Source organism: Durio zibethinus, chromosome 13 (genome assembly GCF_047325235.1).
Source record: "Durio zibethinus cultivar Kanyao isolate XHJ-2024 chromosome 13, ASM4732523v1, whole genome shotgun sequence".
In the NCBI taxonomy this organism is placed as follows: domain Eukaryota; kingdom Viridiplantae; phylum Streptophyta; class Magnoliopsida; order Malvales; family Malvaceae; genus Durio; species Durio zibethinus.
In genome coordinates, this window is record NC_143174.1 from 24,176,263 (window position 1) to 24,204,153 (window position 27,891).

Consider the following 27,891-nt stretch of genomic DNA (forward strand, 5'->3'; position numbering starts at 1 on the left):
CAGCGGTTTTTGGTGTGTCACGTGAAGAGATTGAATCGGAACCGTTGAAGCACGTCAGGTCGACAATCCGACGGTGATGCCAAGCTCCAGCTGACGTGATTTGTAATGTCAAAAACTCAAAACCGTGTACTTGTCTCCTCCGGCCCGCATAAATGAGAAAAGCCCGACATGGTCTGTTGTGCCAATTTTAGGATTTGTTTGGTACTGCATTTTAGAATATTCCTATTCTAAAAAAAAAAAAATTCCTAACATTAAAACTTTACAATTGCCCTCATTTTTCAACCAAGAGTCAACAAATACAATTTTTTTAAGGCAGCGTTAAATAAAAAATATATATATATATATTAAAATTTAATTTTAAACTTGTTATATAGTTAAATTTTAAATTCAACAAATATAATTTTTGACGAAGCTGGCAAAAATCCTTTCTAAGGTGATAGCATCTCCCTTTATATAATTTAGCGCAAACCAAACAGGTCTTTAGTAACCCAGCCCAACAAAAAACCACGTGCACATCACTATTTCAGATTCAATCACTCAAATCAACGGCCCAGATTTTCCGTACAGCCACCCAGTCTCCCTATATAAAACCCATCACAGCCTCGTCTTGTTCTTCTGAACGTCCGTCTTAAACGTTGCAGTTGCAGCCGAGAAGCGAGGGCCAAAAGGAAAGTTTTAGATACCTGATCTTTGGCTTTTTTATGAAAGTCACCATTAATTTCTTAACATTTTATTTTAGTACAACATGCTTTTAAGGAGAGGATCAACGCCGATACTTAACTCATGGGTCCCACACTTGAAGAAGCCATCGCCGGAGCACGAGTTTTCTCACCAGATTTCCCGACCCCGAATCGTTTCGCGTTCGAGCTCGATTTCCGTGGGATCGAGCGACGATTCGAATAGGAGGAAGGCGAGGGCGCTGTCCGAGACGGATCCGTGGAACCTCGTAGTCCCCAAGATGGGAGCCGTTAGGAAAAATAACGGGATCGTGAATGGGATCTGTGTCGAGGAAGAAGAGGTGGAGAAAGAAGAAGCTGGATTTCAGCGGTGGAGAACGGCGTCGCTTGGGGTGGAGGAAGAGTGTGGGATAGGCGGTAGTGGGGGAAAGATCGGCGGCGGCGGCAGAGGCGGTGGTGAGAACGAATGGGGCTGTTGGGATTTGTATTATCAGAAAATGATCGAGGCTAATCCTGGAAATTCACTTCTCCTCAGCAATTACGCGAGATTCTTAAAAGAGGTAACTAGGCTTACTATTTTTTGTTTTTTTTTTACAAAAGAAAGGTGAAGAGTTTTGAGTTTGATCTAATGTCGGAAAACCGGACAGGTTCGTGGCGATTTGGTGAAAGCCGAGGAATACTGTGGGAGGGCAATCTTGGCAAATCCAAATGACGGGAATGTTCTGTCTATGTACGCTGGTTTAATCTGGCAAACTCTCAAAGATGGTCAGAGAGCTGAATCTTATTTTGATCAAGCTGTTAAAGCCGCCCCTAACGACTGGTGAATTCCCCAAAACAAAATTCTAAACAATGGGTTTTGTCGTTTATGTTTAATCACACAATGATTAACGAAAATCTTCTTCCTTTTTTTTTTTCAATGAAATTGCAGTTTTGTGCTAGCATCATATGCACGATTTCTTTGGGATTCTGAGGAAGAAGAAAAAGAAGAGGCAGAGGTTGGGGAAAATCTGATTAAAGGATCAGAGTAAAGCTTTTTCCACGGATCTCCTCCAATGCCTCCTCCTTTGGCTGCTGCTTCTTAAAACGCTTGTGACATAGCTTGTACTTAGCTTTCCGACTTTTGTTAATATACCTTTTTTTTTTCTTTGCCCTTTGTAGAAAAGAGTGAGAGTTGTAGTTATTGAGAACTCTGTTTTGCTGTACTCATTCTCGGAGCCGTATCATGTGGAAGGAAAAAATAAGATATGGAAATGAATTTTTCATTGGAATCATCCACTCTCATTCTTTTTAGTACCTCTCTGTTCATTACAATAAGCATGAAGGTTACTGAAGGAATTGGTACCTGGTTGTTGATCTTTCAAGATTGCTTAGTTCCTGCACATGAAATTGATTCCAAGTAGATCAAGATCAAAAGACAAAAGCCATTGTTTTTATCCTTTTTTTTTTTTTGGAGTTTTCTGATTATTCGTTGCTTTTGGCTGATAATAAAGACAAGCTGCTTATAGATTTTGCCAAGCAACCTGGTTGCTAATAATAACATTCATTGAGGCTTTTTTTTTTTATTGTGTTTTCACAGACTCTTAAGAGAACTTTCAGATTTCATCATTATGCGGAGTACATTAAGAGTTAACTTCAGGTTTGCAAAATCAGCACACAGAAGAGCAGAACTAACCTTTTCCTATTGCAAGGAAAACTAGCTACATGAGTTGGAGACTGGGGAAGCTCAGGAAGGATCAAATGATCCAAAACCAGAGCCTAGGAAGGATCAAATGATCCAAAACCAACCAAGAACAGAACCACTGACCAAACCAATTCCCAGGAACAAGACCAATACAATTGCAGATAATTCTGCTTCCGACACTGGTACGGTCTTGGGGCCTAGGATCATCAACACGCTTGTTAGGTATCCATTCGTCAGTCCGAGCAAAAATGTAAGAACCACTACTGGTATTTCACCCTTCAGCCACTTTGGTCCATGGAGGCAAGCAGTGAAAAGTGGATAGAATAAAAGCCTAGATATGGAAGCCCATGTAGCTTTCTTAATGCTCCGTAGAACATATATTGCAGTCAGAGATTTTCCCATGAAATCTGCAACATTATACAACGTAATCAGCAACACAGGATACCATTCCTGAAGAAGCTTGGATTCCAGATTCTCGGCTATAAATCCGGGGAAAATAGATAGGGTCACTACGTATATCATGAGAATCCCGAGAGCTGGCCAGCAGACTTTTCTTGCCACGGTCCAAAATTGTGTCCTGGAGCAAAATATGTCATCTCCATGAAGTCTGTAATGCTGTTGCATAACTGGTAACTTGTATAGCAAATTGCAGCAAAGAACGCAGCAAAGCAGGATGGTGGTGCTGACTATAAAATAGAAGTGAGCACTTGCTCGAAGGCCCTGTGGGGTTTGTGGAAGTGAAGCCTTAGTTATTATTCGCAGGATGGAAACCAGTACACCTGTTATCAGATATGTTGAATTTAGTTAGATAATTGAGTCACATTGCAGATCGAGCAGCAACTGTTTTAGTCTTCCTACAGGAAACAAGGGTAATTGGAGCTAGAACAAATATCCTAGATGGTGATTAGAAGAATAAAGGACGCACTTGCATGGAATAAGTTCCATATTCTGAGGGATCTTTTTTGTACAAAAAGTGAAGATAAGCTACATTCTAGCTTAGCACATATGTTACCTTAGGCTGGTATGCACTTTTGAGCTTATTCAAAAGGAAAAAGAAAGAGCACCTAATAGAAGCGATTATTCCTCAATTTGTGTGGAACTACAACTAAAGCTTTACCCTTTTTTTTTTTAATTTCGTGGCAAAGGGTTCTTGGGCTTTCAGTACATCCCTATTCGGGCCAACCATAATTAGGATAAGAAACAAGTAGCTTTTCTTTTTTTTTTTTTAATCTTCTTCAACTGAAATAATTAATTTCAAGGACATGTTTTCTCATATATGATTTCTGTAAAGTCACTTCATTCTTGTCATCGATATACTTAAAAACTCCAGATTGTTTAATTCAGATAAGCAATAGGAGAATCAGGATAGGAATTAAATAGTGAAAGTGTTACAAGGTACCTGAAGAGGCAGTTCCAGCAAAAATAGCCTGCATGTATTGTTTTGGAAGCTTTCCCGCTGATCCTATCAAGCTTCCTGCTATCAAGCCATCTGCTAAACCACATATTACAACTGCTGCAACTGTCACAAAATAGGTTGTATCCTGTCTTTCTTTCGACCAGCTGCTATGCCACGCCCAGTCTATAGTTGGAGCAACCATTAGGGAGAGAATAAACATGGAAAACCCCATGTTCATTCTAAATCTATGAGTAAACATTCTGCTGCAACAACCCGAACTCATCATAACAACTAAAACTAGCAGAGAAGAGCTCATATAACCTACAGAGAAAACCTTTTCAACATGCTTGTCAGGGTAGAGATAACCGAAGTAATCAACAGCTGTGATAAAAGCATTCCAAGGAAGCAAATTGCCTGCACCAAGCAAGAAATGGATTATATAAGCAATTTTGTAAATGTCCCTTGGCTCAGGCTGATCTGCTGAAGCCTTTGGGTTTTCCATTTTTTGCATTTCTTGCAGGCTTCAAGGTTCCACTTCTAAGTTATAAGTTGTAAATGCAGTCTTTGGTTGGAATTTAAGCTTTACAATAAGCGGTGCAGAGCATGATGAATTGACTTGTTGATTAGCAAGGCATAAGCAAGCTAATTAAGCTGATCAAGCGCAAGAGCTTTTGTGGTATTTATATGCAAAACTTAGCTCCCTTCTGAGATTGGTTACTAAACATTGAACCAACTTGACTAACCAATAAAGCCGGAGCCACTTGGTTAGCTGACAGCTCTACCAATATTGATCTTGGATTTGATTGATGGGTTGGGATTTGGAATCGATGGGGCTCATGCTTGGAGAAAATATGCACTGTGTGGGGACAGCAATGGATGGCCGAGTTGGAAGTACCTTTTTCATTGATGTACTGCTACTACACATGGGGTAGCATGCCATGGTATTGTCAAGTTAATAATCAGAATCTTAACAGAACTACTAGGCGCTGGCAAATATCTGTAACCTCTTGAGACAATCATTTCACGGCTTGCAAATAATCATTCACTTGAGAAAGCAGCTAAAAGAATCAATAATTGCACAATTATATATTTACATCTTCTTAGCATTCGAAGATTTGATATTTATCTAACTTTTTTCTCCTTAATTTTGACAATGCGAGATATCAGTGGCTGCTGAGTATGTTGATAGGCTGATATGAGATTTATTTGGAGAAGAACCAACTTGCTGTCAAGGGTCACGAAGTGAAAGAAGAGGTCCTTTCGGCAAGTTGAACAGGTCCTGATTTTTTGATTAGCCATCCATCTGCAGAACTTGATTCCATCTTTCAATGCCAAAAAATCTTCACCAGATAGCTTGATCACCCCCTCTTTTGACTTGTGTCGTTTCAACTATTAGCTCCTGCTATTATTCCCTCTCTTTCCCTCTGCTCTCCACCCCTTTGCTTCCTTACTTTTTCTTACTTTTAAGGAAGCTGATAAATGACAGCACATGAAACAGTCACCCATGAATTGTTGCTGCAGAACCAGCCACGCATAAGGAAAGAGCTTCAAGGTTTTTACCACATTTTTTGTTCGAAAAAGAAAACTTAATTGGAAACGATTTCTGCTTCACTGTTGAAAAATAATGCTATCTTGATGAATATAACTATGATTGCTACATACTCATGATTGTTTCCTACAAGAATTCACACTCATGACTGTGACAAAGACACTAACAGAGAAGCAATGCCTTTGGTACTTGCTTCATATGATACTCCCAAGTCTATCATAGGCCTGCACAAGCCAAATTCCACCGTCCATTAATTCAAAGTGTTAAGGACAAAAATTGGTTTGCTTTATGAAATAGTGGAATCATAATTAAACTTTTTTTTTATTTAATACTAGTTTTCAACCCAATACAAGATAACAAGCTGTTGGTAATTAGTGGTTACTTACTTTTTGACTTTGAAAGCAATTAACTTTTGGAACTTTATTCTCCAATCTGCACAAAATGCGAAAGGTATATTTATATATGGTATGCAATTCTGATGATTAAAGTGATATTTCTAGGCCTAACACAATGAATGATCTTCTGCTATAATATTCCACATTATTGTTGATTTTATGTTTGGATGCGAACAACAAATACATCAGAGTACCGGCATTTTAGCTATGCGCCTGCAGTGCTGGGCCACATGAATTACCTGGCAATTTGTTTCCTAGAACTTCTAGTTTTCTGCAATAATAGAGCTGCCAAACTGATCTTCAAACACAGTTTCTTGATAAAAACACTAATTTAAGCGATTGCCATGAAGCTGGAGCACCTGTTATGTCTGTAGTCTTCCTTTGGTATACGAAGACCGCAATGATGGAACTGAATGTTTTTTTCTTTAAATCTGAATAAAATGATCTATCTATGCCTGAAACTGTTGTCATATATATTTCTTAATGAGATGAAGCAGATCATGGTTTAATAATTCATCTTTTCAATGTTTGCCTTGATCATCATTGGCTTCCAGGGTTTCAAAGAGAGCATGTTTTGGCTACAGGAAATGGCTAAGTAAGGTGCATGATGATATTTGCAACAATTTATACTTTTACCTGCTCATTTGTTGAAACAAGGCAGGCAGTGATGCTGATATTTCAATCAACTTGTTTAGGCTTATGATGGTCATGTGTTCCCAATTCCAAACGTAGCTATTCAATTCATGGTCATGGATCAAAGATAAGCTGCTAGTCCCAGTTTAAGTGTCACGTTACTATTATTCTCTCCATGTAAAATCAGTTTATTAGAGTGTACAGCACCAACGTTTATATGCCCAATAACCTTATTTTTTTTCTATTCGATATAAGGTTAATGCATCTTATTTATTCTTTACCTTTGTCATGATTGCCACCCTGCTTACTTTCTTTTAAAGTGCTTGATGTAGTCATATTTTATCCATCATACTTATTTTCATTAAGGCGCTTAGAATGAAGTTGAATGAATCAAAAATTAGTTCTAATATAACTTATCATGTAACTATTATCCTATTATCATAAAATTAATTTATTCAAATGTGTAATATCAACGCTTATATATTCAGTGATATATTTTTTTCTCTTCAATTTGATATGAAATTAATGTGCGCTACTTACTTCCTTTAGCGTTTGGCATGACATCAGCACCTTCAAGGAAAAACATTACTGCCCATGTTGACTACCTTCCCTTGCTTCTTCTTCTTCTTTTCTGAACTGCGATTCTAATTTTTTTTCTTTGGCTGGGTTATTGTTGTTGATAACGTAGCTCTCAAAACAAGTCATATATTGAAAGAAAATTATTTGTAGAAAAAACATGTCAAAAAGAATTAAAAATTTTTTTTTTTGTTGACTCTCTTGCTTATTTATTTGGACCGGTATAAATCCTTTATGATCTTATACAAATTTAATTATCTTCATAAATAGAAAGAAAATGACCAAAGGGAACCACTTCAATCTAGATAAAGATAAACCATAAATTAGATGTATTTTTATTTACAATTTCATACCAGTAGTAATTAATTTTTTTTAATAATATTCATATAAATTCTCAAATTTCACTCAATAATAATAAAAATAAGTTTTTCAACTTTTTACTACATGAAATTAGTAATATGAATTTTCATTTTATTGTAATTATATTTATTAAAAATAAAAAACGAAGGAATAACATTCGATTAACATAATTATTAAAATAATAATTTTGTAAATATTTTTCATTCAACTCATTGAAATAAATTTAAATAATTTATTTTTAAAATTATATCATTCAATTAAAAAATTTTAATAAAAAATTAAATATTTTACAATCTCAAGATTTTAATTATAATAGAATAAAATTTTATTACTTTAATTTAATATAATAAAAAGATTATTTTCACTTTTAGTGAAATTTTAAGAGTTTATCGGAATATTATTTAATTTTTTTCATTTTTTTATACGTCCCTTCATTATTGCAAAACGTGGCATGTTCCTATTGGTTTGGTGGATACCGGGTAGCTGCCGCACAATATAAGAAAAATAAAACCAAACTCGTAGCTATAAAGGAACAAAAAGAAAAAAAAAATGTCAATAAAGCGCCCTTCGCAGTAAGCACAGTGAGCCGATGCGTGATTGTGCGTGCTACCGATGCAAGACCCCGAAGCAACAGAGCGCGGCGCCGGCGGGAAATTAAGGAGAAATCCGCCGCGTCGACCGCTGGCCACACCTTACGCCCGCCCTCAGCAAAACCAATCCCTACGCGGTCGCTTGCTTTCCAAACTCGTCGATCCGGCTTGCCGTCTCATAGCCGGCGGCGCCACTAGAATCTTCCCTTCCCTCTTCTCGAATCCACTAACCAGCGATTACCTCCCAATGCCAGAACCTCAAACTCACAGTTAGTTGAACTTTTTTTTTTAAATAAAAACTACGTCTTTGTTAAAACTTTTATTTTCGTAGGAATTAATTAGGGTTTTTTAGGGATTGAAAGTGAGTAACTTTGTGGGTTATTGAAAGTGAGTAAATGATTTATTACTGTGATTAGTTGTTGAGGTTTGTTATTTCTGTTGGAAACAGTTAACTTGGATGAAGATATAGAAGAACATGCTAATGGCGAAGATCAAACTTGTTCTTCAATTGTAAGGGTTTTAAGATTCACTTTAAATTTTGTTAAATCACGTTGTACTGACTCTATCTAATCGAAAAATTGTTAATTTGAGCTTTCTTGATGGCTGACAATGAATGAATATAATTGTATTCTTTTTCTAGTTTGGAGTGTCCAAAACAACCGGTACTGGTGGAACAACTGATGGATCAAAGGTTGCTTCTCACTTTGTGGAAAACAGAAAGGACCATCAGGTTGACTTTAAGGATGATGGACTTTCAGAAATTGAAAAGCTGATGAAGGGGAAAACATTTTCGAGGTGACTTCTTCTTCTTGTTGTTGTTGGTGATGATTATACATTCTTTCCTTGGTTCATAAATTGTAAACTTGCTTGTTTCTTCCAAGATTACTGGTATAAATTTTGTCTAGAACATCAATTATAGCCATATCCTAGCCATTATGAATGAACTTGGTTTTGATGTTATTAATTAATGATCTTTTCATCTCTGTCTGTGCACATAATCATATCATGTTTGTCTCTAACTATCAGGGTGATCATTCAGTTAGTGCAAAGAGTTAATTATCTAATATTGGTTTTAAAACCTATAATCTAATCTAATATTGGTTTTAACATCTATAATCTATATCCAGGGATGAAATCAATCATCTGATAGGGATTATAAATGCAAGGGCTGTTGATGTTCCTAAAGTTGATCAAGAAAGTAAGGATTTAACCCTGTCTGCTGGAGGTGCCAAGGAACCTATAGTTGCTCAAAACCTGATGAGGCCAACTGAAGAAAAACAGGATGATTTAAATAAAGCTTTATGGAATTTGGCAACCCCAATTTCTAAGCCAACGGTGAGTGAAATCATCATAATGCACTTGTATTTTGGATCAATGGTATTTGCATGGAACACTGAGATTGAATGCTGTGGCTTCTGTTTGTCATGATTTTTGTGCCAAAATATGAAAAATTATTCCATTTGTAGTGAATTATAAATTAGACGATGTTGCTTCAATTCTTTATTTTCGTTTAAGTATCCGTCTGCATCACATATCCAACAGACATGGTATAGTGGTCCACCTTCCAAATTTATGGAAAAACTTTTAGAAATAATTGAACATGCCCGTGTCACACCCATACCCATATCCGACATTCACCCTGAGTCAGAGTAACATAACTTGTAGAAACCCTTATATTTTATTTTTAAAGCCTAAAATTTGAACTCAAATTGTTGTATCATTTATCACTTTAAGTAATGTAACTTAGTCTTCAATGAAATTGATGTAGGACAAGAAAGGGGGTTGCATCCAATTAAGGTAATTTATTTGTATAGTGACAAGAACTTGTAATTTTAGGGTTTAATTGGATAGGATAGTATAATTTATAGTCTTCTGGTTGGTTTAGAAAGGAAAAGACTTCACTTTGAGAGCAAAAGCAAACAAAATGGCAATAAATATCCCTGCTGATTTGGGTTGTCAACAGTACCATGGACAGTGGTTAGAGTTGAAGCTTGAAGGTTGTTGGTGTGCATTCAGTTAAGGTTTGATAGGTGGTCGTCTAGGCTTTTAATAGAATTATTTAGGGCTGGTTGTGAATTGAAACAATGCTGGATAGGAAAGAAAATAAAAGATCTAGCCTTCTAACCATAGCTCGAATACTTCACATTTTGGACTAGAAATTCCATTGCACAAATTGAAAAGAGAGAATAGGTGCTGTAAAATTCTCATAATTTCGTTCATTAACTTTAACGCATCAGATGCTTAGGTGCTTATTTGTGGATATCTAATAAGTGTACTCACTTAAGGAAGTAAAGATGCAATGCAGTGTATCATATAATTAGAAGTAGTTATGATATACTTGTCAAGTTAATAATTCTATCAAAGATATTAAATAGCTAACTTTTGAATAGGCTTGTGATAGATAAATGTTATTAAATGTTTTTGTGGAAGCTTTTGACATATTGAAAGGAGATATAAATGAGGGCTGGGCTCTTGAAAGTAAATTAAGATGAGTTACGACAGCTGTGGGTCGGTTAGGAAGAGGAAGGTTGGGTAGGATGAGCCTTGTGGGAACTGCCAACAAAAAAGGTAAGTCTCTTTTCCTCCCATGAATAGAAGTTTATTAGTATTATAGTATATCATTTTTTTTATCTCATCTCTCTGTCTCTGTCTGTCTCTCTCTCTCTGATACATATGTGGGTGCATGCACAGAGTTGCATCTTTTGGCATGCTCAACATATATCATGTATTGTTGAAATTTGATGTTCTGGTCTCCCATCATATCTTTTTTTTTTTCCTATTTATTTAAATTTTTAAATTCTATGAAACATTGCAGCTCCTAGATGAAACTGTACCTTCACCAATTGAAATTGCAAAAGCATACATGGCAAGCCAGAGATTAGAAGTAAACCTAGGTTCTAAGAGTATTATATCAAAAGATGAAAGACCAAAAATGCTTGGTGATGATTTTGCATCAGAAACATTTGTACAATTGCCTTCATCAAAGCCATCCGCATGTTGGCCAGGTTCCATGGTACAGGATCAGTGTGGTTATCTAACTCCACAAAGTCAAAGAGGCAGATTGGGGCTCCATAATATTCCAAGAACCCCTTACTCCAGATCTATCTATTCAAAATCTAAATCCAAGGTGTGGAATTTCAAAATATTGTGTTTTTTCTGTTATGATTTAAACTTGATTGATTGCATGAGAGATGATTTTTTTCATCTTCCTTGCGTGTAATCAGTTGGCTCATGTTCAAGATGAGGATAATGGTTTCCTGAATGGTTTATTCTCACCCTTGCAACATTCACAAACTCCTGTGTATGGGCAGGTAATTTTTCATGAGTAGCAGTCATAATGTTACTTCTGATTATGGTGCTTTCTCTCTCTCTCTCTCTCTCTCTATATATATATATATATATATATATATATATATATAAACACACACACACAAGCATATATATGCATTTGCATACATGTTTTTCTACTTCTTGGTATGCATGTCTCATGGTGAGGTCATACCATTTTCATTGTTCATTAGTGACATTGACCACTGCTTGGTAATTTAGGTGCATAAATACCTTAGTTAACACTGTCACATGTCAAGCAATGTTCTTGAAGTGCTTCTAAGAATGATATCTCGCTTAATTTAGAAGGCTAAAATGAAAGGAGATGGTTGAAGTGAATCAGATGACATATGCTAGTTATCCTAGAAGGATGAAGAAATTGTGGCTTGGGTTTTAGTACATTTTAAAATGAAATGTCATGCTGAAAATTTTACTTACATACTTTTGTTGTCCTCTTTCTCTTTTTAAAGCATAACTTTCTTGTTACATGGCTCATATGATGTGTGGATAAATAAGTTTTATGGCTTATATGATGCGTGGATAAATAAGTTAGTCGAGCTTAAGCTTATAGTTACTTGTCCTCTGAACAAGGATTTGGGGACAGAACAAGATTCCTATAACTTAGCTGTTAGCTTATGTGGAAATGAATAAACTAGGATTACAATTCTATTTGGAATGGCACTTTTCTAATAAGTAAGCTCCTGCTTTGGGCAATTAATCTAAATTTGTGCAAATAGCTTTACTCTCTTTATACCTAAGAAAAGAAGTAGGTTTACTCTTAGTAAGTCCTAAGGCTGGTTCACCCTTCTCTCTTGATGTGATATTTAGGCAAAGCACCAGGACAAACGAAACTGCTTACTGGGAGTTGGGAGGTGGGACCTTTATAAGATTTTGGAATCAACTTCCTTTTTCTTGTAAGGAAGAAAAAGAGGCTACATTTGGATAATGAGTACGGGGAAATTGAATGTTGAATCTTGACCCTTTTTTAGTATGGTAATAACTAGTAGTTCAAGCTTGAATTATATCCTCTCTATGTTTGTTTTCATCATGCTTCTTCAATGTCTTCCTGGTTACTTCCGATGTATGGATAAGCATTATGTTTTCTGATGTAGTCTCTATGTTTTGTCATAATCATTTATCTAAAATTTTATCCTACGAATATTTAGGCTTTGCTTGGTAGGAAGGATAGAAAGAGATAAGGATGAAAAAGTTTTTAATCCAATTATTAAGCTACTAAGTTGGAAAGTTGTTATGAAACCTAGCGATTAGATTAAAAAATTTTCTTCCCTCAATCCCTCTATCCTTCCTACCAAGCAAATCCTTAGGTTGGACAGAGTCTAATCTCCATATTTTCTTTACAAAGCTGGATATATACAAAATCTAAGGAACTATCAATTATGGTTTAGCCATTGCCTGTTTGCAACATGCTTTTTGATGAATTAAATTCTTATCAGTCCATCTGTTTGACATGACTCCTTTGCTTGTTATTTAAACGCATGATTGAAGTTGAGGAGCAACATAGTGGATGATGGGCATGGATCTGTGGGACCCATTCGCAGGATTCGACATAAGGGTATTGCAGAAACTCCATCCAAAGGATCTGTTTATTCTCATTTGTCATTAAATGGTCCTTTTCCAGTGGGAAATTCCAATGTTTCCAAAAGTCTATTTCCTTCTATCAAGAAGAATTTGGAACAAGGAGGCACCAGAAGCTCTTCAGTTTTTCAGTCAGTAGATGGTCGTAGAAGCTCTGAAATGCGTATCCCACCTGTTCATCCGCATTCCAGCCAGATGGCTAGGACAATATTGGAGCACCTTGAGCGAAATCCAGCTACTCCTAAGAAGTCTGACAAGTTAAAGATAGACACTTCATGGAAAAGATCTCAATCTTCGGATGCTAATGCTGCCATTTCAAAGGGTCACAATGGTTTGCCATATTTAGGACTTGATTCTTCTAAAAGCAGAGATCAAATCAACAATAGAAGTCCTGCTCAATGGAACGGAGATAGACATAACTCATTTTCTGTGGCTTCTCCAGAGAGTACCATTGAGGCTAAGAATGTGAACATAACAACTACTTCAGATTTAAAAGTTGACAACACTGTTACAATGTTTGGCAATAATGCAGGATCTTCACTAGATTTTGGAAAAACTCAGGATTCTCAAATCAAGACTGCACGGAAGGTATTTCATTCATCCTTATATTAGTGCTCTGTGACCATGCATGCTCTCATTAGGTCTTGTGCATTCTCTAGCAGTGTATTATTCTCATGCCTTAATGGTAATCATTTTGCTAAGTACTTTCCTAGTGAGTATCAGCTATAACAAGAAGCATTTAAATTATAGGCTCTCAGTATCTTTTAAGAGGAAATTGAACCTGTTTTGCCCTGTTTTTACGGAGATACTATATAGAAGATAATATATCATTTTCTATTAACAAGTGCACTATGGCCTATATATCAACATCCAAATTCTATCGTTTTGTTGTCCCAACTTCGAAAGTGAAAGAAGCGTGAAGTTCTTCTATCTATTTTTTCATCTCTCATATGTACTAAGTACATTGGTGATAAGATGTACTACCATTTTACCTCCCTTTTGTAAATCAACTTTGAAATTTGGTTGGGGTCATGAATCTGGTGATCATGATATGATGCAGAAGCAGTATTAAATCACTTAATCTATCACTTGTCAACTTACCTAGGTGTATCAAGTGTTTAAACTTTTGTTATATCTGTCATTTATTTTGTTTTTTTCCTTTTAATAATTCATGTGTACATCAAAGAATTACATAATAATCAATTTATTTGGCAGGATCTTTCAAAGGTTACTGATACTACTGTGTCTGAGGGTCTACAAATACCTTCATCTAACTCCTTGGGAAATAAACCAGTTTTGGCTTCTATTTCTGTCTGCAAGCATGAGCAAAGGTGGATGTTTACCACGGATAATAGCAGTGGTTTCACCTTCCCTGTTCCTGCATCTTCTGGCGTGTCTTCTGAACCTCCAACACCATCCATCATGCCAACGCTATCAGGTAGCAGTGTGCGTCAGCCCAAAGAGGACCACACAGGACCTTCATATAGTTTTGGTTCAAACAGATCATCCCCTGCCCTTGTTTTTTCTTTCCCATCGACAAGAAATGCCCCTAACCATGTTGATGCTTCAGATATTACTTTCAACTTCGGATCTGATAGCTCATCAAGAATATCTTTCAGTTCAATAGGAAAAAACGCCATATGCTACTGACACAGAAATGATATATTTTTTTTCTTTTTCATTTAACCCCATTTAGACTGTAGTGAGCTGGAGACCTAATTTCATCGGTGAGAATCTCAATTAGTTATGCATCATTGCCTTATTATAGGAGATTAGGAGAGAGAATTGTCTAAAGCTGAAACCTGGATTCACTTAATTTTTGCACGTACGCTTCTTGGTTTCTTGGTTCATGATTACGGCAAATTGTATTGTCATTAGTTTGTTCATGGGTAGGTCGGCGGTCTAAAAATGATCAGGTTGATAATCTTTATTTTAGGAGCGATGGAAAGAAGTACCCGTTGGAATTATTTCGGTGACTTGATTCTTTATGAATATGCGGTTTTCTCCCCTTTCGGATAGAGGAGAGGACTATAACTTAGCCTTGTTCCCATTTTTTTGGCTTTTGGATCTTCCCATCTGCTCTCTAGATAAGAAAACAAGAAAACCAGACCACCTTGGATGATTGGAGTTGGACGTGGAATAATTCGTGTTCACTCATTACAGAAATTACGTCGAAAACCCAAAGCCAAGAAGATTACCGATCGAACAGGATGCCACAGGAATCACATGCTGAGGTGTTGCTCCTACTTTCAACAACAAAGAATTTATCCCTGTTGGTCCCTACCTTCAATGAAATCAATGTGTAGGAAGATCAGACTGTGAAAAGACCCAAATTCATGTTGAGAGAGAAAGGGGGAGAATACCAGGCCAAAGTCCAAAATCAAGAGTCGGTGAGTTGGGTGCGGGGGGTGCCCCATTTGTGTGGGGAGCTAGTCAGGCTTGAGAGGTGAAATGACAATGAAATGAAAATGAATGCGTGCACCAGACATGAATTTGACATTTCAGATTCTTATGTCAGAACTGCTGCAACTCTTGCCCTTTCGAGTGTTTTTTCTTTAACTCCTCACTCTCACCACCACCGACCATTGCCCCATCATGCTCTTATGTACAACTGTTCTTTGTTCATTTTTTCTTTGGATAAATAAGTAGTGGAAGTAGCAAGAAAATCCATTTGCCAGCTTGGAATCTTACTACAATCCAATTGCTGACCCCGAGGGCATTCAATCATTATTACCAGTATTTACATTTTACATTTTACATGCACTTCGTGCTCTCTAGCTGTAATTGAATTTCATATTTTTACTCTTCATAGTTTCTTCTCATTTAAACTATTTTACCGTTTTTACTCCATTTTTGTTCTTTTCTTTCCATTTTCTTTGACAGAAATAATAAAGCAACCAGACTATGCTCCACAACAACCAAGTATACAGTTTGGTTTCTTTGATTAGTTTGAAAACATCCTAGTTTAGATCTCTATATATCTTTGTACGTACGTGCTGCTTGTTTGTTCTTTCCACACAAATCTTATCTAGTTAACATATAAGCATGCATATTTTTTGTCAATATGATTCAATTTAACTTGCAGATATCATATAATTAGTGACAAGTATTCTTATTTTCAATGGACTTTTACTTTCTTTTAATCATGATCTGTGCTGTCAAAAACCATACTTACTCCCCCCTTCCCTTTTTATTTTACAAAAGAAACATCAGTTTGGAAATAAGAAAATGGATCAACGTATAAACAAAAGAAAAAAAAATTCATGCACATACCATTTCAGGTGTGTGTGTATGTATATATATATATATATATATATATATATAGGATCATGTCATGTCTAGATTTTTTACTAATAAAAAAATTAGATTCGTGAAGGTTAATTATGCAATGAAAAAGAAAAGGTGGGTGTTTATATATAGGTGTTCAATGAAAGTTTGAACTTTCTTCTTGAGAATAGAGCAGTGGGGAGACCACATTTCCACTTCACCAGCTGTTTTGAGAGATGTCCTAATTGCTGTCTCTGCATAATAATGCATCTCCCATTTCATGAATCTAATGATACTGTTCACTAAAAAGGGTAAATTTAATGATTCTAGTATAAAAGTTTGTTTGAAATCACAATTACACGTAAAAACATATTTCAGTCAAACAGTTGAATGCCAAAATCAGAGGCTGGAAATATATTTTTATATATGCAAAAGCGTTTGCTCTATAACTTTAGTGCTTTTTGATATAGATTCTGTGGATGTTGAGATGAAATGGCAAAGGAGCAAAATGGTGGTCCAAATACTACTTTTCACAGAGTTTATGGCTTCTGAGTTGTAATCTCTGCGTGGACAGACAGACTTTTCTTGGATATTTACTTTTTTGAAAGCAAAAAAAATTATTAAATACTCAAAGGAGCGTTGTATCACAATTTTTTTGGGGTAAATTACAAACATTACCCTGTGAAATTAGAGGTCAAATAAATTTGTTGTCCCCGAGATTTAAAAATTGGCACTTTATTATCTTGTATTTTTTTAATTTTCAAATCATTATCAAAGAAAAAAACAATAGACATGACAGTGTTGGAGCGAAGGTAAAGATAACAAAATAATTCATATTCGATGATTTTGACTCATCATGATTCAATAAAATTAGATATTTTTTTTTTAAATCAAAGGTCGAATTAGGTCAGATTTTTTTCTCTAAGGTCGGATTTTGATCGGAGTCGAGTTTTAGGTTGTACCATCCCCATCTGATATATTTTTTATTATTTAATTAATTTTATATTTATATATATTATATTAATAAAATTATTATTTAATATTTTAATTTAAAATATTAATTTAATACAAATATTATATTTATGTATAATTAAGAATTAATTTATATTAAAAAATAATATTTTACAAAATATTATTATTAAAATAATTTTGGATTGGTCAATTGTGATTTATGAATATATAAGTTGAATATAACAATAATATTTAATATCAAATCGTGTCAGATTTAAATATAAATAAATTAGAGTTGAGTTTAGTGTTTGGTAAGTGAAAAATTGTCTCAATTTCGCCCATTATCATTTTTAGTCATAAGAACAGAAAATTCGATAAAAATAAAGATCGATAAAAAAATTTTAAAAAAAAGGAAAAAAAGTAAATAGTTTTAGCTTCAAAATTAAATCGTGTTACTTTTTAAACCATATTAGTCCTATTTATTTCATCCTAAACCACGTTATGTGCTTTTTGTAATTATCCTATTTTTTATTATTTAAATTTATTTTTTAATTAGTTTTTTTTTTAGAAAGTAAATAATAAGCTATAAAACAACAACAAAATAAATTCTTAATTTCTTTTTGTTTTATTATTTTTTTAAATCACAAAAGAGGTCAATCATATAAATTTTCTTAGTGATTTTCCTTTAGAGCATTATTAAGCTTAATAAGTCCAACTAGAAAAGTTAAGACAATACCAACTACTATTTTCCAACTAGATGATAAATATGCCAAGTGCTAGTGTCACGGGTCGAGACTTAAGTATCGAACTCACGCGATTCCGGGATCCGGGCATCCCAGATCAGCCTAACCACCATGGTTCACACTCTTGTGAGGTATTATCCGCTCTAGTCCCTTTAGCCTCACGATTTTATCCTACAAACAAGAGAGAGGTGGTGTGAACCCTTTTATACCTCAATGACCTCTTATTATGTTTGATGTGGGATTCATGACTCTTTCTTAGATCCGTGACACTAGTCTATAATATATTATCTTCTAAGGAGTATCATGTTTAACATTAATTGATTTCTCCTAATTATGATGCATGAAAGAGTTTGTAAATAGATATTAGGCTAATTTTTAATTGTATTTAACTCGATCAATATTATACATGGATGTAACTATATTAATTAACAAAATTAGCAATATATGCATGATTAATGAAGCTCAAAATTATCAATACTAAGATTTAAAGTATTCTAATTACTATTTAAAAAAATATACTTTTTTAGTATCATAGCCTTAGAATAGGGAAAGAAATTGCAGGTTTTGAAATTTAAATTTCAAGCTTGTTGGATATATCACATTTTTAAGAGTAACTATATGAACTAATTAAGTTAAATCTTGGGTTTAAAATATTTTAATTATTAAAAATTCTGATTTTCGAAAGGAGAAAATATATATTGTAAACTTGATATTCCTAGAGGCTAAATATGAATTAACAACACAGTGGAATTTATTATTTTTAGTGATTATATATATATATATTTATATATATATATATATATATATAAGTTCACTTGAAAAGTGGATGGGATGATGAAGACAACAAGGGGAAGTAGCTCAGTTCAAGTAAATAACATGTTCTAAACAACTTAAAGACAAAATAAAACTAAGGAATGTAAATTCATGTCCCTTAAAAACACATTGGATCAAGAACTTTCTTCACTTCAAACAATAGACTGCCTTCACTGGGAAAGGGTACTAGTTGAAATCTTAAACATAATCACTTGTTCAGCAGTGCAGTTCAGCAGTGCAGTCCTTGACACGAGATGCTTATCAGAAGCCTGTAAATATTTAAAATGAACTCAATATTTAATAATTGAATAGCATTAATTAAGAAGGCATTAAAAAAGTTAAAATAAGTAAAAGTTTAATAAAAGAAAATAAGATAAAAAGGGGTTATTCAATCCTTCTCATCAATTTAATAAAAGAAAATAAGAAAAAAAGGGGTTATTCAATCCTTCTCATCAATTTATATATATCCTAAAGGTGGTTCAAGGACCATTTGTGAAGTGTTATTTCAATATTTATTGCAGTTGTTTCAAGTATAAAAGAGATAATTTCTATCTTAATCAAAGTTAGATTTTGTTCTCAACTTTCCATAAAGAGAAATTTAAGTATATACTGTATAGAAACTGTCAGCAATTGATCAATTACTTACATCATCCCAGCTTAGTTTGATTGTTGGTTTCCAGCATCAGCCCAAAATGGATATGAGGGAAGTGCGCCCACTATAGAAATAAAAACAGGTGGTCAATAACCAAAAAGATTTTATATGAAATCTTAAAGCTCTGTCTTGTCTTTTGATCAAGTTTTTGCAGCCTTGTGAACTTACGTTCTTAGCAGCAGTGCTGAATGCTTCCCTGTGGCTGATATCGGGATTGTTGGCCTTGATCCTTTGGATCTCCTCTCTACATTTAATTTCATACTTTTTCTTATAAATAGTAATCAAATGGTAATCAAATAGTAAAGACGCAATCATATATACGAATTAATAATATTGTGCTACGTTAAAGAAATTTATTACAGTTTCATACCTTATGAATTGATTGTATGCAGATGGTACTCGCTGCCTCTTCTCGGGAGCTGAAAATGAAAATAACAATTCATTGGTAATGAATTTATATACGAATGAAAAGAAAAACACAGAAATAATTGGAAATAATCTCTTGATCACATAAGTGTGCATGCCAGCAGATACATAGAAAAAAGGAAAAAAGAAATGATAAATGATGTAGAACAAGGCATGTTAACTTACGTCGATTCACTACCCTTTCCTCAGTGGCATGGTTAGAAGGAGCTCGCATTGAGAACTTACTGTTGCATTTGGAAGAGGAACCCAAATCGGTCCTGTAATCTTGTGTTACATAATTGGGTGCCTAATAAAGTTTGAAAAATTTTAAAGAAAATATCAGATCAATATCAAAAGACAATAGTTTTGATTACAATCATTTGTCAAGTGAAATTCTCCATCAATCAACAAAGATAAGTCATGTTTTCGTTCTTGGGGTCCTTTCATTTTATGCTAACATGGGGATTTTGCTTTCCTCTTTAGATTTTTGTAATAATAGGAGAGGGAGAGGGAAAAAAAAAGAAAGAGAAAAAGATAATGCTGAGTAGACTGAAATGATGTTTTGAGAGAGAGAAAAGGAGCAAAACCAGCATTGAAGTGACTGAATCAGTTAGAATTGAAGCATCATTTAAGATAAATAAAGGACATAACCCAGACAGCCAAATCCTTAAAACAAGGGCCCCTGAATAAGTTTCTAACCAAAGAATCTCTCTGAAACCCCTTCTCCCTATCAGTTTCCTTTTCTTTGTTTTACATAGTTGAAAACAAAAGTTCTCGAAAAGAAACATTAAACCTAAGAACCCTAACTCACATCTCAATCAAATCAAGCTGTCTAAAGCAGACCTTAAAAAACAAAAAAAAAAAAGTGACCCAAGAAAGTGTTTGCAAAAAAAATCTTTAGAAAATGCCTAAGCTTTTGATGGGTCAGGATAAAAATATACTTAGTTTACGTATATAGGCCTCCTGACTCACGGCCGCAAAATCCAGCTCTACAGAAAAAAGGAATAAAATAGTTTTTGATCATGGGGGCTGCTAGGGTTGCCAGTGACTGGAACTATTCCATAGAGAAAAACAAAGGTTTAGAAATTCTCCGTCTAGGTGTTGAAAAGCTTTGATTTCTGTTTTAAAAGAAAATTTGTTTACTACTCCGAGAAGCCCAGGTTTCAACGGCTTTCAAGAGCCTGAAATAGACATATTATACTAACAAATTATTTCGACCACAATCATATCACCTGAATATCTTGCCATGAAAGTGACTGAAATGCAGCTGCCATGTTCACGGACCATAGATTGGTGCAGTGCCCGCATCGGACGGTCACAATATCAAACAGGCTACTGCATGGAACGCTCACCTGTGCATTAATCCAGTAATTAGCAAATATTTCTTCCTCAAAAAATTATTAATATTGTTGCAAAGCAAAATTCAGTTGTAAGTTGTAACAGCAAATGAAAGAAAATCCCATATCAGCTAACATCCTAAAAAACTTGGGATTGAATCAGCTTAGAAAAAAAAGGGCAGGCAACAGAGAAGAAGGTGACTAGGTTAGTAGAATATCGGCCAAGGAAGAAGCATAGACTTTGTGAATTCATGGAGAGAAGAAGAAGAAGGGAAATGGGTTTTTTTTCCTTTGATTTTCCTTAGATGGAAAGAAGATAGTAATACTAAAATTATCGGTGCATGGTAGGTTTCTTAATGTGTTTGAGTAGGGTGTTTTCTGGGCAATGATCGAAGCTAATGACATCTTCATTTTCTTTTCCCCGTTAGCTAAAGAAACTGAGTTAGCAGAAAGATCAGGTTATGGCTGTATTTTAGCAAGGGAAAGGTATGTCACAGCAGTAGTAAACCAAGGGAGTTGAGGAGTTGTCCTCATCAGATTATCAACAAAACGCCTGTGATTGAACTTTGGACGTTAAAAAAAAAACTCTTTCTTTTATCATTATCATAATTAAAGATAAGTAATCTCTATGCCCTTCCCTCTCCCTCTCCCTCTTTCTCTGGTCTTTGCATTATGACTGCAAAAGAAGAAGAAAAAGAAAAGTCTAACGAAATCAATAGATTTCAGTCAAAGAACACAGAAGCTCAGATCACAGAATCAAAGACAGCTTTTATCGGGATCTAAAATGTTCTTTCTTGTAAGATATACATGGAGAAAGAAAATACCAAACCAAAATCAAAACATGCACAAACAATAAGTTACTGGGCCGTTGATAAGAACTGTGACTAATATTAAAAAAAAAAGCAGATCCCTATGTTAAAAGAAGAGATGTATCAGATCAGATACCGCAAGAACTATGTTGCAAAAGTTGCACGGGATATAGCAGAGCTGCTCAGGCACAACATCGATAAAGCTCGACATGTCTTTCAAGCAAAAAAATCAAATCAAAGCTTAGAGCTACCTCTCCTCAACGCCAAGAAGAAAGCAACAAAGAAAACCAAGAAAGAAAAGGTAAAGAAAAGAGAACCAATAGCTCTTCTGCAACAAGTAACAAAAACCACAAGAAGAAAGCAACACTTGGTAAACAAAAAAAAAAAAAGAGCTTTTATTCCCTCAACTCCTTGCTTTAAAACCGGGCTATGTATTACAACAGTAAACTATTGTTCTTTATATGTAGAAAAAAATTTATTCGGAGAGAGAAAGGAACCAAAGAGGTAATATAAAAGAAAGAGAGGCCAAGCCAATATGGTGAAAAAGGAGGTTGAATTTAGGAGTGCCCACGGCAGGTAGCAAATGTTGGGACCAGGAAGGGAAAATAAAGGGTGGTTTCTTATGGGAAACCGGATTTAGTTAGAGATGTAAAAGCGGTTCAATTACTTGCTACTGGTCAGTTAAAGAAGCTAGGGTTTGAAGAAAAAAAGGGGGTAAATTTTGGCAGCATTACCAATCTTGTCTAGATTATGCTTGTTTGTTGCTATTATGATGAAATGAATGTGACCCAGCGGACCCTGCTACAACCTCAGCGGACAAGGAAGGCGAAATTTTTATCTCATTCCTTCTTTTCTTTGACTATTTCCATTGCTTTTTTCTTTTTTCCCAAAAGAAATCATCATTGTAGGTATTGAAATTCAAACTTTAAACTTGCTATATATCATTTTTTGCGAGTAACTGCATGAACCGAATTAAGTTACGGGTTCAACTATAAACATTATTTGATGCACCTAGTATTAATTTGTAATCTTTCCGAATATTTTTAATTTAGTGACAGAGATTATAATGACAAGACATCAGGTAAATTTAATTGTTTGAAACTTATTAGAAATTTACTTATAATTTAGTCTGAAATGAGTGATAGTTTAATCATGAAGCTAAAATCGCAACTATATTATTGTATCATGTGGTGAGTCTTTGCTTATCTACGACAATGGGGGGGGGGGGGGGGGGGGGGAGGTGATGGACCCTATTACAGTTGGAATTCAAAAGGTGTTCAGTAAGCAATGACTGCTCATGAAGCAAGTTGTCTTAATTTGCTGTAAATATATAGAAAGAGAAAGTTTTACTGCTATGATCTTTATAAATAGAGGGCTTCGATGACATCGTTCATTGTTCTATCATTGCTTCTAGTACTTGGACTGTTGGCGCATGCAGTAAAAGATATATAGTTTTAATTTCATGTTGAATGAGGTTTTATTGTGTAAAACAGAAAGTGACTTGAACTTGAATTCGACATATATTTTGCATTGGTTTGTAGTTTGAACTTTGAACCACACACTTGTAGAAGGAAAAATAGTATAGTATAGTATAGTATAGTATAGTGTATATATATATTATTTTAATGTGAGGGAAATTACTATAAAATTTTAATATGGCTATCAATTATCTTGACTTTTAATAAAAAAAATGAGAATTAAATTCAATAAAATTGAGTTCAAGATATTAAAACCCTTGAATATAGATAGTAAAGAAATCAAATTCTTCCTATAATTACTAAATAGACATGTGATAATCTATAAATGAATTCATTTATAGAATTTAAAACCCTCCAATATATGATAGAGTAATGTTATGTATATATAGACACACAAGCTGCCGCATTACAAAACACTGCCAATTTATTAAAATTAGATAACAAGAATTTAATTACTTTAATTGTATAATTAAAAAGAAATGGAAAGAGAAATAAAATAAAAATTCAAAATTTAATCAAGTTAATTCATACAATAATTTTAAAAAATAATATTTAATATATTTAAAATTTAAATTTCAACACTTATAATTATTTTTTTTATTCTTAAGTTGTGATCACTTTTATATACAAAAATAAAACTCGAAAAAATTATTTAAGGACGTACTAAAAGAAGATGAGAAAGCAGAAAATTATTAGGATCTCTTCGTTTGTCCACTCAGGCAACTTGATAATAATATAGGCAAAGCAATGCCGGTTAGGGTTGAGTCCCTTTCGATGTCTGCTGCATATGTACTATTATACTATATCTATATGCTTTCCAATCCTTTTTTGTTTTTATTGGTTAGATTTTTACTACTATATTCTTTTAGTTTTTGAATTGTTAATATCCTAATCTATTTCATGCTTGGCCGTAACATATTTAGTGCTATGTCGTCAGGTGGACTTTGACATGGTATTTTTTTAGGCAAAAAACTTTTAATCAATCAAATGTTTACATAAGTAGAAGCAATATTCAATCATAAATAAATTATATAAAAGATAATAATTTAATATGATTTAATCCAATTTTAAATGGCTTATCTTAAATCCAATTCATTAATAATAAATTTTTATAATTGTAAAACTTTTAGAATAAAAAAGATCACAAAAACTCTTTATAATCCCAAAGCTCAATTATATTCTTTTAGGACTCTAAACGAACCAAATATGAACGAACGAATGTATATCTATAATTTATTCATTTATTTTTAGAGATGTTCAGTCTCAGTTCATATTTGATAAAAAAATTGTTTTGTTTTATTCATTTATTTTTAGAGGTGTTTGGGATCAGTTCATATTTGATAAGAAAATTGTTTTGTTTGTTTGAGTTTGATTCATTTAAAAGATAAGATATTCATGTTCGATTCATATTTGATTCAATTAAGCTAAATAGCTCGTTCTTGAATATTAGACAAATATGTTCACTAATACATATCAACAAACATATTCATAAATAATAGACAAATTATAACCAAACAATTTAAACAAATAAATTCTAAACAAATCTAAATGAATATAAACGAAATGAACCTTAAAATAGAATTAGAATAAATGACAAAAATATAATTTTATTAGTGTTATTATAAACGAACAATAAACGAATAATAGACAAATAAGTTTTAAATGAATTTGTTTATAAATATAAATGAACCAATAAATTTATGTTCGTATTCGATTCGTTTAATAAATGAATATAAAAATACTGTTCAAAATTGTTTGTTAAGCTTACTAATCTATATATTTAAGAACAATTCATCAAAATCTCTGTTTGTTTACACTTCTACACCTTTGTAATAACCCACTCGGTTAACTATTTTTTTTTTGTATCTAACTATTTTGAGATTATTCAGCTAAAAATAAAATATGAGATTCAAAATAAACCCTCGATAAATAAAATTCTCATGTGAGATTAAGAGATTCAAAGATAATTCTCAATAATTTTCTCTAAACTTTGTTTAAGAGAGGAATAACTCAATGTATTGTTATCTGATTCGTAATTATTTTTGGCTAGAAAAAATATATTAATATTTTTTAATTTTCTTAACAAAAATACTTGAATGTGGTTTGTTTATTAGGTTTTGTTTTTTTATATATGGTCATTAGTTTTTTTAACTCTATAAGTAGAGTTAAGAGTCAAAACATGTCTCACTTAATTTTTTTTAATTAATTTTTTATTTTTTAAAATGATTGAATTATTGAAATCTTTACATCATTACAATGTAGAGAGCTACACATTTGTAAAATGAGCACCTAACTTATCATCTATTTGTAGAACCTTGAAACTTTTTCCTTATTATTTTTATTGAGGATCTTAATTAATTCACATAATACAACGAATTCAATACATTAACACCAAATGTTTTGAGTATGGATATGCAAGTAAGAAGTGAAGCACTATGAAATAATGGATAAGCCTTTATTTGTTACCACCTTTTTCCTATTGTTTCATATATACTTTTAAACTCGAAAACGAAAAAAAATAGAATTTGGGTACTTAGCTACAAGTTTTATTTATTTCCCAAAAATAAAATGTGAAATATTTCGCATTGCAAGAAGTAAAATCACATGGCAAACAATGTCAATTATATGAAATCTTTGATTAAATTTACCTTCCCTCTACTTTGGGAAAAATATAGCCCCATAAAATATTAAGTGGATTACCTGAAATAAAATGCTAGGTTTAAGGATTAGAGTTAGAGAAAAGAGGTGAAATTCACCAAATTGGGGCATTAACCTTTGTTATTAATTAAATTGAATTTATACATAATTTATCCAAATAAATATGCTTATAATAAACATTGCAATGTACAATTAGTCAGTGTAAACAATGAAATTAAGTGACACATATATAACATATACCTTCTATACTTCTATAATACACAAAATTATGTGACTCACCTACAAGAAAAGAGCAATAAATTGGTGAGTTGATCTTGAAAAGATTTGCTTGGCGAAAGAGCAACCTCTCAACCTTCTAAATTTGCCTGTCTTCATTTGGTTTAATAATTAATAGGACAATAACACACGCACCTAATTTCTTTTTTCCCAAAATTATGTAATCTTTATTTTGTGGTCCTATCGAGTTCGTAATACTCTTTGGTTTTCATTTGTATGTGGGTAACTACAATTAAACAAAAAAATATTGTAATTGTAAAAATTTATATTGAATGGATCTCACTGAAATTGATATTTAAATTCAATTAGTTGTGCAGTAAATTTAATTGTATCATGCGGTAGAATCCAAACTCTCATTAAGATTGTTCAAAAAGTTGATTAAATCCAAATAAAATTTGAAGATACGGTTGATCGTATTATAAAAAAATGGTATTAATATTGATTATTATTTGCAAGTGAGATCCACATTTCATTTATATGTGGTTAAAACTTAAAACATATAAAAGGACAATAAGTAAGAGTATTTAATTTACTTTTCTTCATCTTTGGATATTAATTGCTATAACTATTAATTGTTAGATCTTAATTGTATAATTAATTATTTGTTTCCAGTTATGTACTTTTGCTTCTTTTTTTTTTTTTCATTTTATACATTATATTCAGGTCTCCTCCTTTCATGGGTAGCTGCAGAAATAAATTTCTCTAAATTCTGTTTGTCAACCTCAACCGTCCTAGCTAATAGCTGCCACCAGAATCGTGGAAGAGCTTCTCTTAAAGGGAGTCAGTTGCATCTCCATTTTCAATATCTCCTATGGAAAATTCCACGTCAGGATTAACGACATTATATAAAATATACAAAAAAATATATATTGGTTTTGGTTATTAGTATGTTCTTTCTTGGTACGTTTTCATTTTCAAATGAGTAATGATGAAATTGTAATAATAAAAGTGAAAGAAATTAGATCGTACCATGAATTTCATGTCATTATAATCTTGTACTTGGTTATTTTTTATACAAACATTAAGTACATTTACAATGAAAAATTAAAAATTTATTGGTTCGATTAATTTTAAAAATTAATCGATCGAAATTAATTTAATTGATTCGATTAATTTTTAAAAATTAAGAAAGAAAAAGGCATTGTCCTAAGGGATAATCCAGATTTAAAGGAAACCCAATGAGTTACCGGTGTCGTGTGAATAGGCTTTGTCCATGCACAAAAGGAATGAACAAGAACCAGCCAACTATAGTGCCTAGTGGAGCCTCATGTCTATTTAATGGTGTGGACCGAAACTACAACATAAAAGAGAAAATTGGATTTTTTTTTTCTTTTTTCTTTACTTTTCTTCTGTTCTTCGAAAGAAATAGGTAGCAGCTGGAGCACTTTAATTTTGTCGGGTTGAAGAAAAGCAATAGGATTAATCATTACAATTTTAATGTATAATTTCTTTCAATAATTAAGGGCATGTTTGGGGTAGCTAATGCCTAGATTTTGAATCCAGCTATCGGGCATGGACCACAGTGTTAAATCAGAACTCACAAGGCTCTTTTTTATGAAAGAGGCAATTAATGATCTAAAAATAATAATAAAATTATAAATCCTAAAATTTAAAATCTATACTTATTAACTGTTAATTTTTAAAAATAATTACGTAAGATAATAATTTTGTTTTAAAAAAAAGGCTTTGGCCTCCTTCACTGCAACAAAACATAAATGGTAT

General features: G+C 33.3%; 4 protein-coding genes across 4 annotated transcripts; 2 read left to right on the plus strand and 2 right to left on the minus strand.

Annotated features, from left to right (window-relative positions):
* The first annotated feature begins 612 nt into the window (after positions 1 to 612).
* On the plus strand, positions 613 to 1,948 carry LOC111303273 (uncharacterized). Its single transcript, XM_022899404.2, has 3 exons — positions 613 to 1,237; positions 1,325 to 1,497; positions 1,606 to 1,948. Exons 1-3 carry the CDS (start codon positions 746 to 748, stop codon positions 1,703 to 1,705), a joined length of 765 nt encoding a protein of 254 aa, XP_022755139.2. The 5' UTR covers positions 613 to 745; the 3' UTR covers positions 1,706 to 1,948.
* A 255-nt stretch (positions 1,949 to 2,203) lies between these two features.
* On the minus strand, positions 2,204 to 4,407 carry LOC111303274 (equilibrative nucleotide transporter 8-like). Its single transcript, XM_022899405.2, has 2 exons — positions 3,758 to 4,407; positions 2,204 to 3,137 (listed from the first exon to the last, which is right to left on the minus strand). The coding sequence occupies exons 1-2, from the start codon at positions 4,263 to 4,265 to the stop codon at positions 2,443 to 2,445; spliced, it is 1,203 nt and encodes a 400-aa protein (XP_022755140.2). The 5' UTR covers positions 4,266 to 4,407; the 3' UTR covers positions 2,204 to 2,442.
* Positions 4,408 to 7,791: 3,384 nt separating this feature from the next.
* LOC111303275 (nuclear pore complex protein NUP1-like) lies at positions 7,792 to 14,630 on the plus strand. Its single transcript, XM_022899406.2, has 8 exons — positions 7,792 to 8,126; positions 8,306 to 8,367; positions 8,498 to 8,652; positions 8,985 to 9,192; positions 10,673 to 10,984; positions 11,082 to 11,168; positions 12,691 to 13,368; positions 13,996 to 14,630. Exons 1-8 carry the CDS (start codon positions 7,880 to 7,882, stop codon positions 14,428 to 14,430), a joined length of 2,184 nt encoding a protein of 727 aa, XP_022755141.2. The 5' UTR covers positions 7,792 to 7,879; the 3' UTR covers positions 14,431 to 14,630.
* Positions 14,631 to 18,576: 3,946 nt separating this feature from the next.
* Positions 18,577 to 22,199, minus strand: LOC111304228 (axial regulator YABBY 5-like). Its single transcript, XM_022900753.2, has 7 exons — positions 21,894 to 22,199; positions 20,844 to 20,963; positions 19,798 to 19,918; positions 19,577 to 19,625; positions 19,375 to 19,450; positions 19,201 to 19,270; positions 18,577 to 18,823 (listed from the first exon to the last, which is right to left on the minus strand). The coding sequence occupies exons 1-6, from the start codon at positions 21,966 to 21,968 to the stop codon at positions 19,202 to 19,204; spliced, it is 510 nt and encodes a 169-aa protein (XP_022756488.1). The 5' UTR covers positions 21,969 to 22,199; the 3' UTR covers positions 18,577 to 18,823; position 19,201.
* Positions 22,200 to 27,891: the final 5,692 nt, after the last annotated feature.

Bases quoted from the DNA above. Each gene is read 5' to 3' on its own strand.
- LOC111303274 (XM_022899405.2), bottom strand. From the start codon at position 4,265: ATGCAAAAAATGGAAAACCCAAAGGCTTCAGCAGATCAGCCTGAGCCA. The intron at 3,138-3,757 runs GTACCTTGTAAC...ATCTGATAACAG, and splicing joins TGCTGGAACTGCCTCTTCAG to GTGTACTGGTTTCCATCCTG.
- LOC111303275 (XM_022899406.2), top strand. From the start codon at position 7,880: ATGCAAGACCCCGAAGCAACAGAGCGCGGCGCCGGCGGGAAATTAAGG. The intron at 8,127-8,305 runs GTTAGTTGAACT...TGTTGGAAACAG, and splicing joins GCCAGAACCTCAAACTCACA to TTAACTTGGATGAAGATATA. The intron at 10,985-11,081 runs GTGTGGAATTTC...GCGTGTAATCAG, and splicing joins ATTCAAAATCTAAATCCAAG to TTGGCTCATGTTCAAGATGA.
- LOC111303273 (XM_022899404.2), top strand. From the start codon at position 746: ATGCTTTTAAGGAGAGGATCAACGCCGATACTTAACTCATGGGTCCCA. The intron at 1,238-1,324 runs GTAACTAGGCTT...AAAACCGGACAG, and splicing joins ACGCGAGATTCTTAAAAGAG to GTTCGTGGCGATTTGGTGAA. The intron at 1,498-1,605 runs GTGAATTCCCCA...ATGAAATTGCAG, and splicing joins AAAGCCGCCCCTAACGACTG to TTTTGTGCTAGCATCATATG.
- LOC111304228 (XM_022900753.2), bottom strand. From the start codon at position 21,968: ATGTCGAGCTTTATCGATGTTGTGCCTGAGCAGCTCTGCTATATCCCG. The intron at 20,964-21,893 runs GTATCTGATCTG...ATTAATGCACAG, and splicing joins TTTGCAACATAGTTCTTGCG to GTGAGCGTTCCATGCAGTAG. The intron at 19,626-19,797 runs GTAAGTTAACAT...TTTCATTTTCAG, and splicing joins GGAAAGGGTAGTGAATCGAC to CTCCCGAGAAGAGGCAGCGA.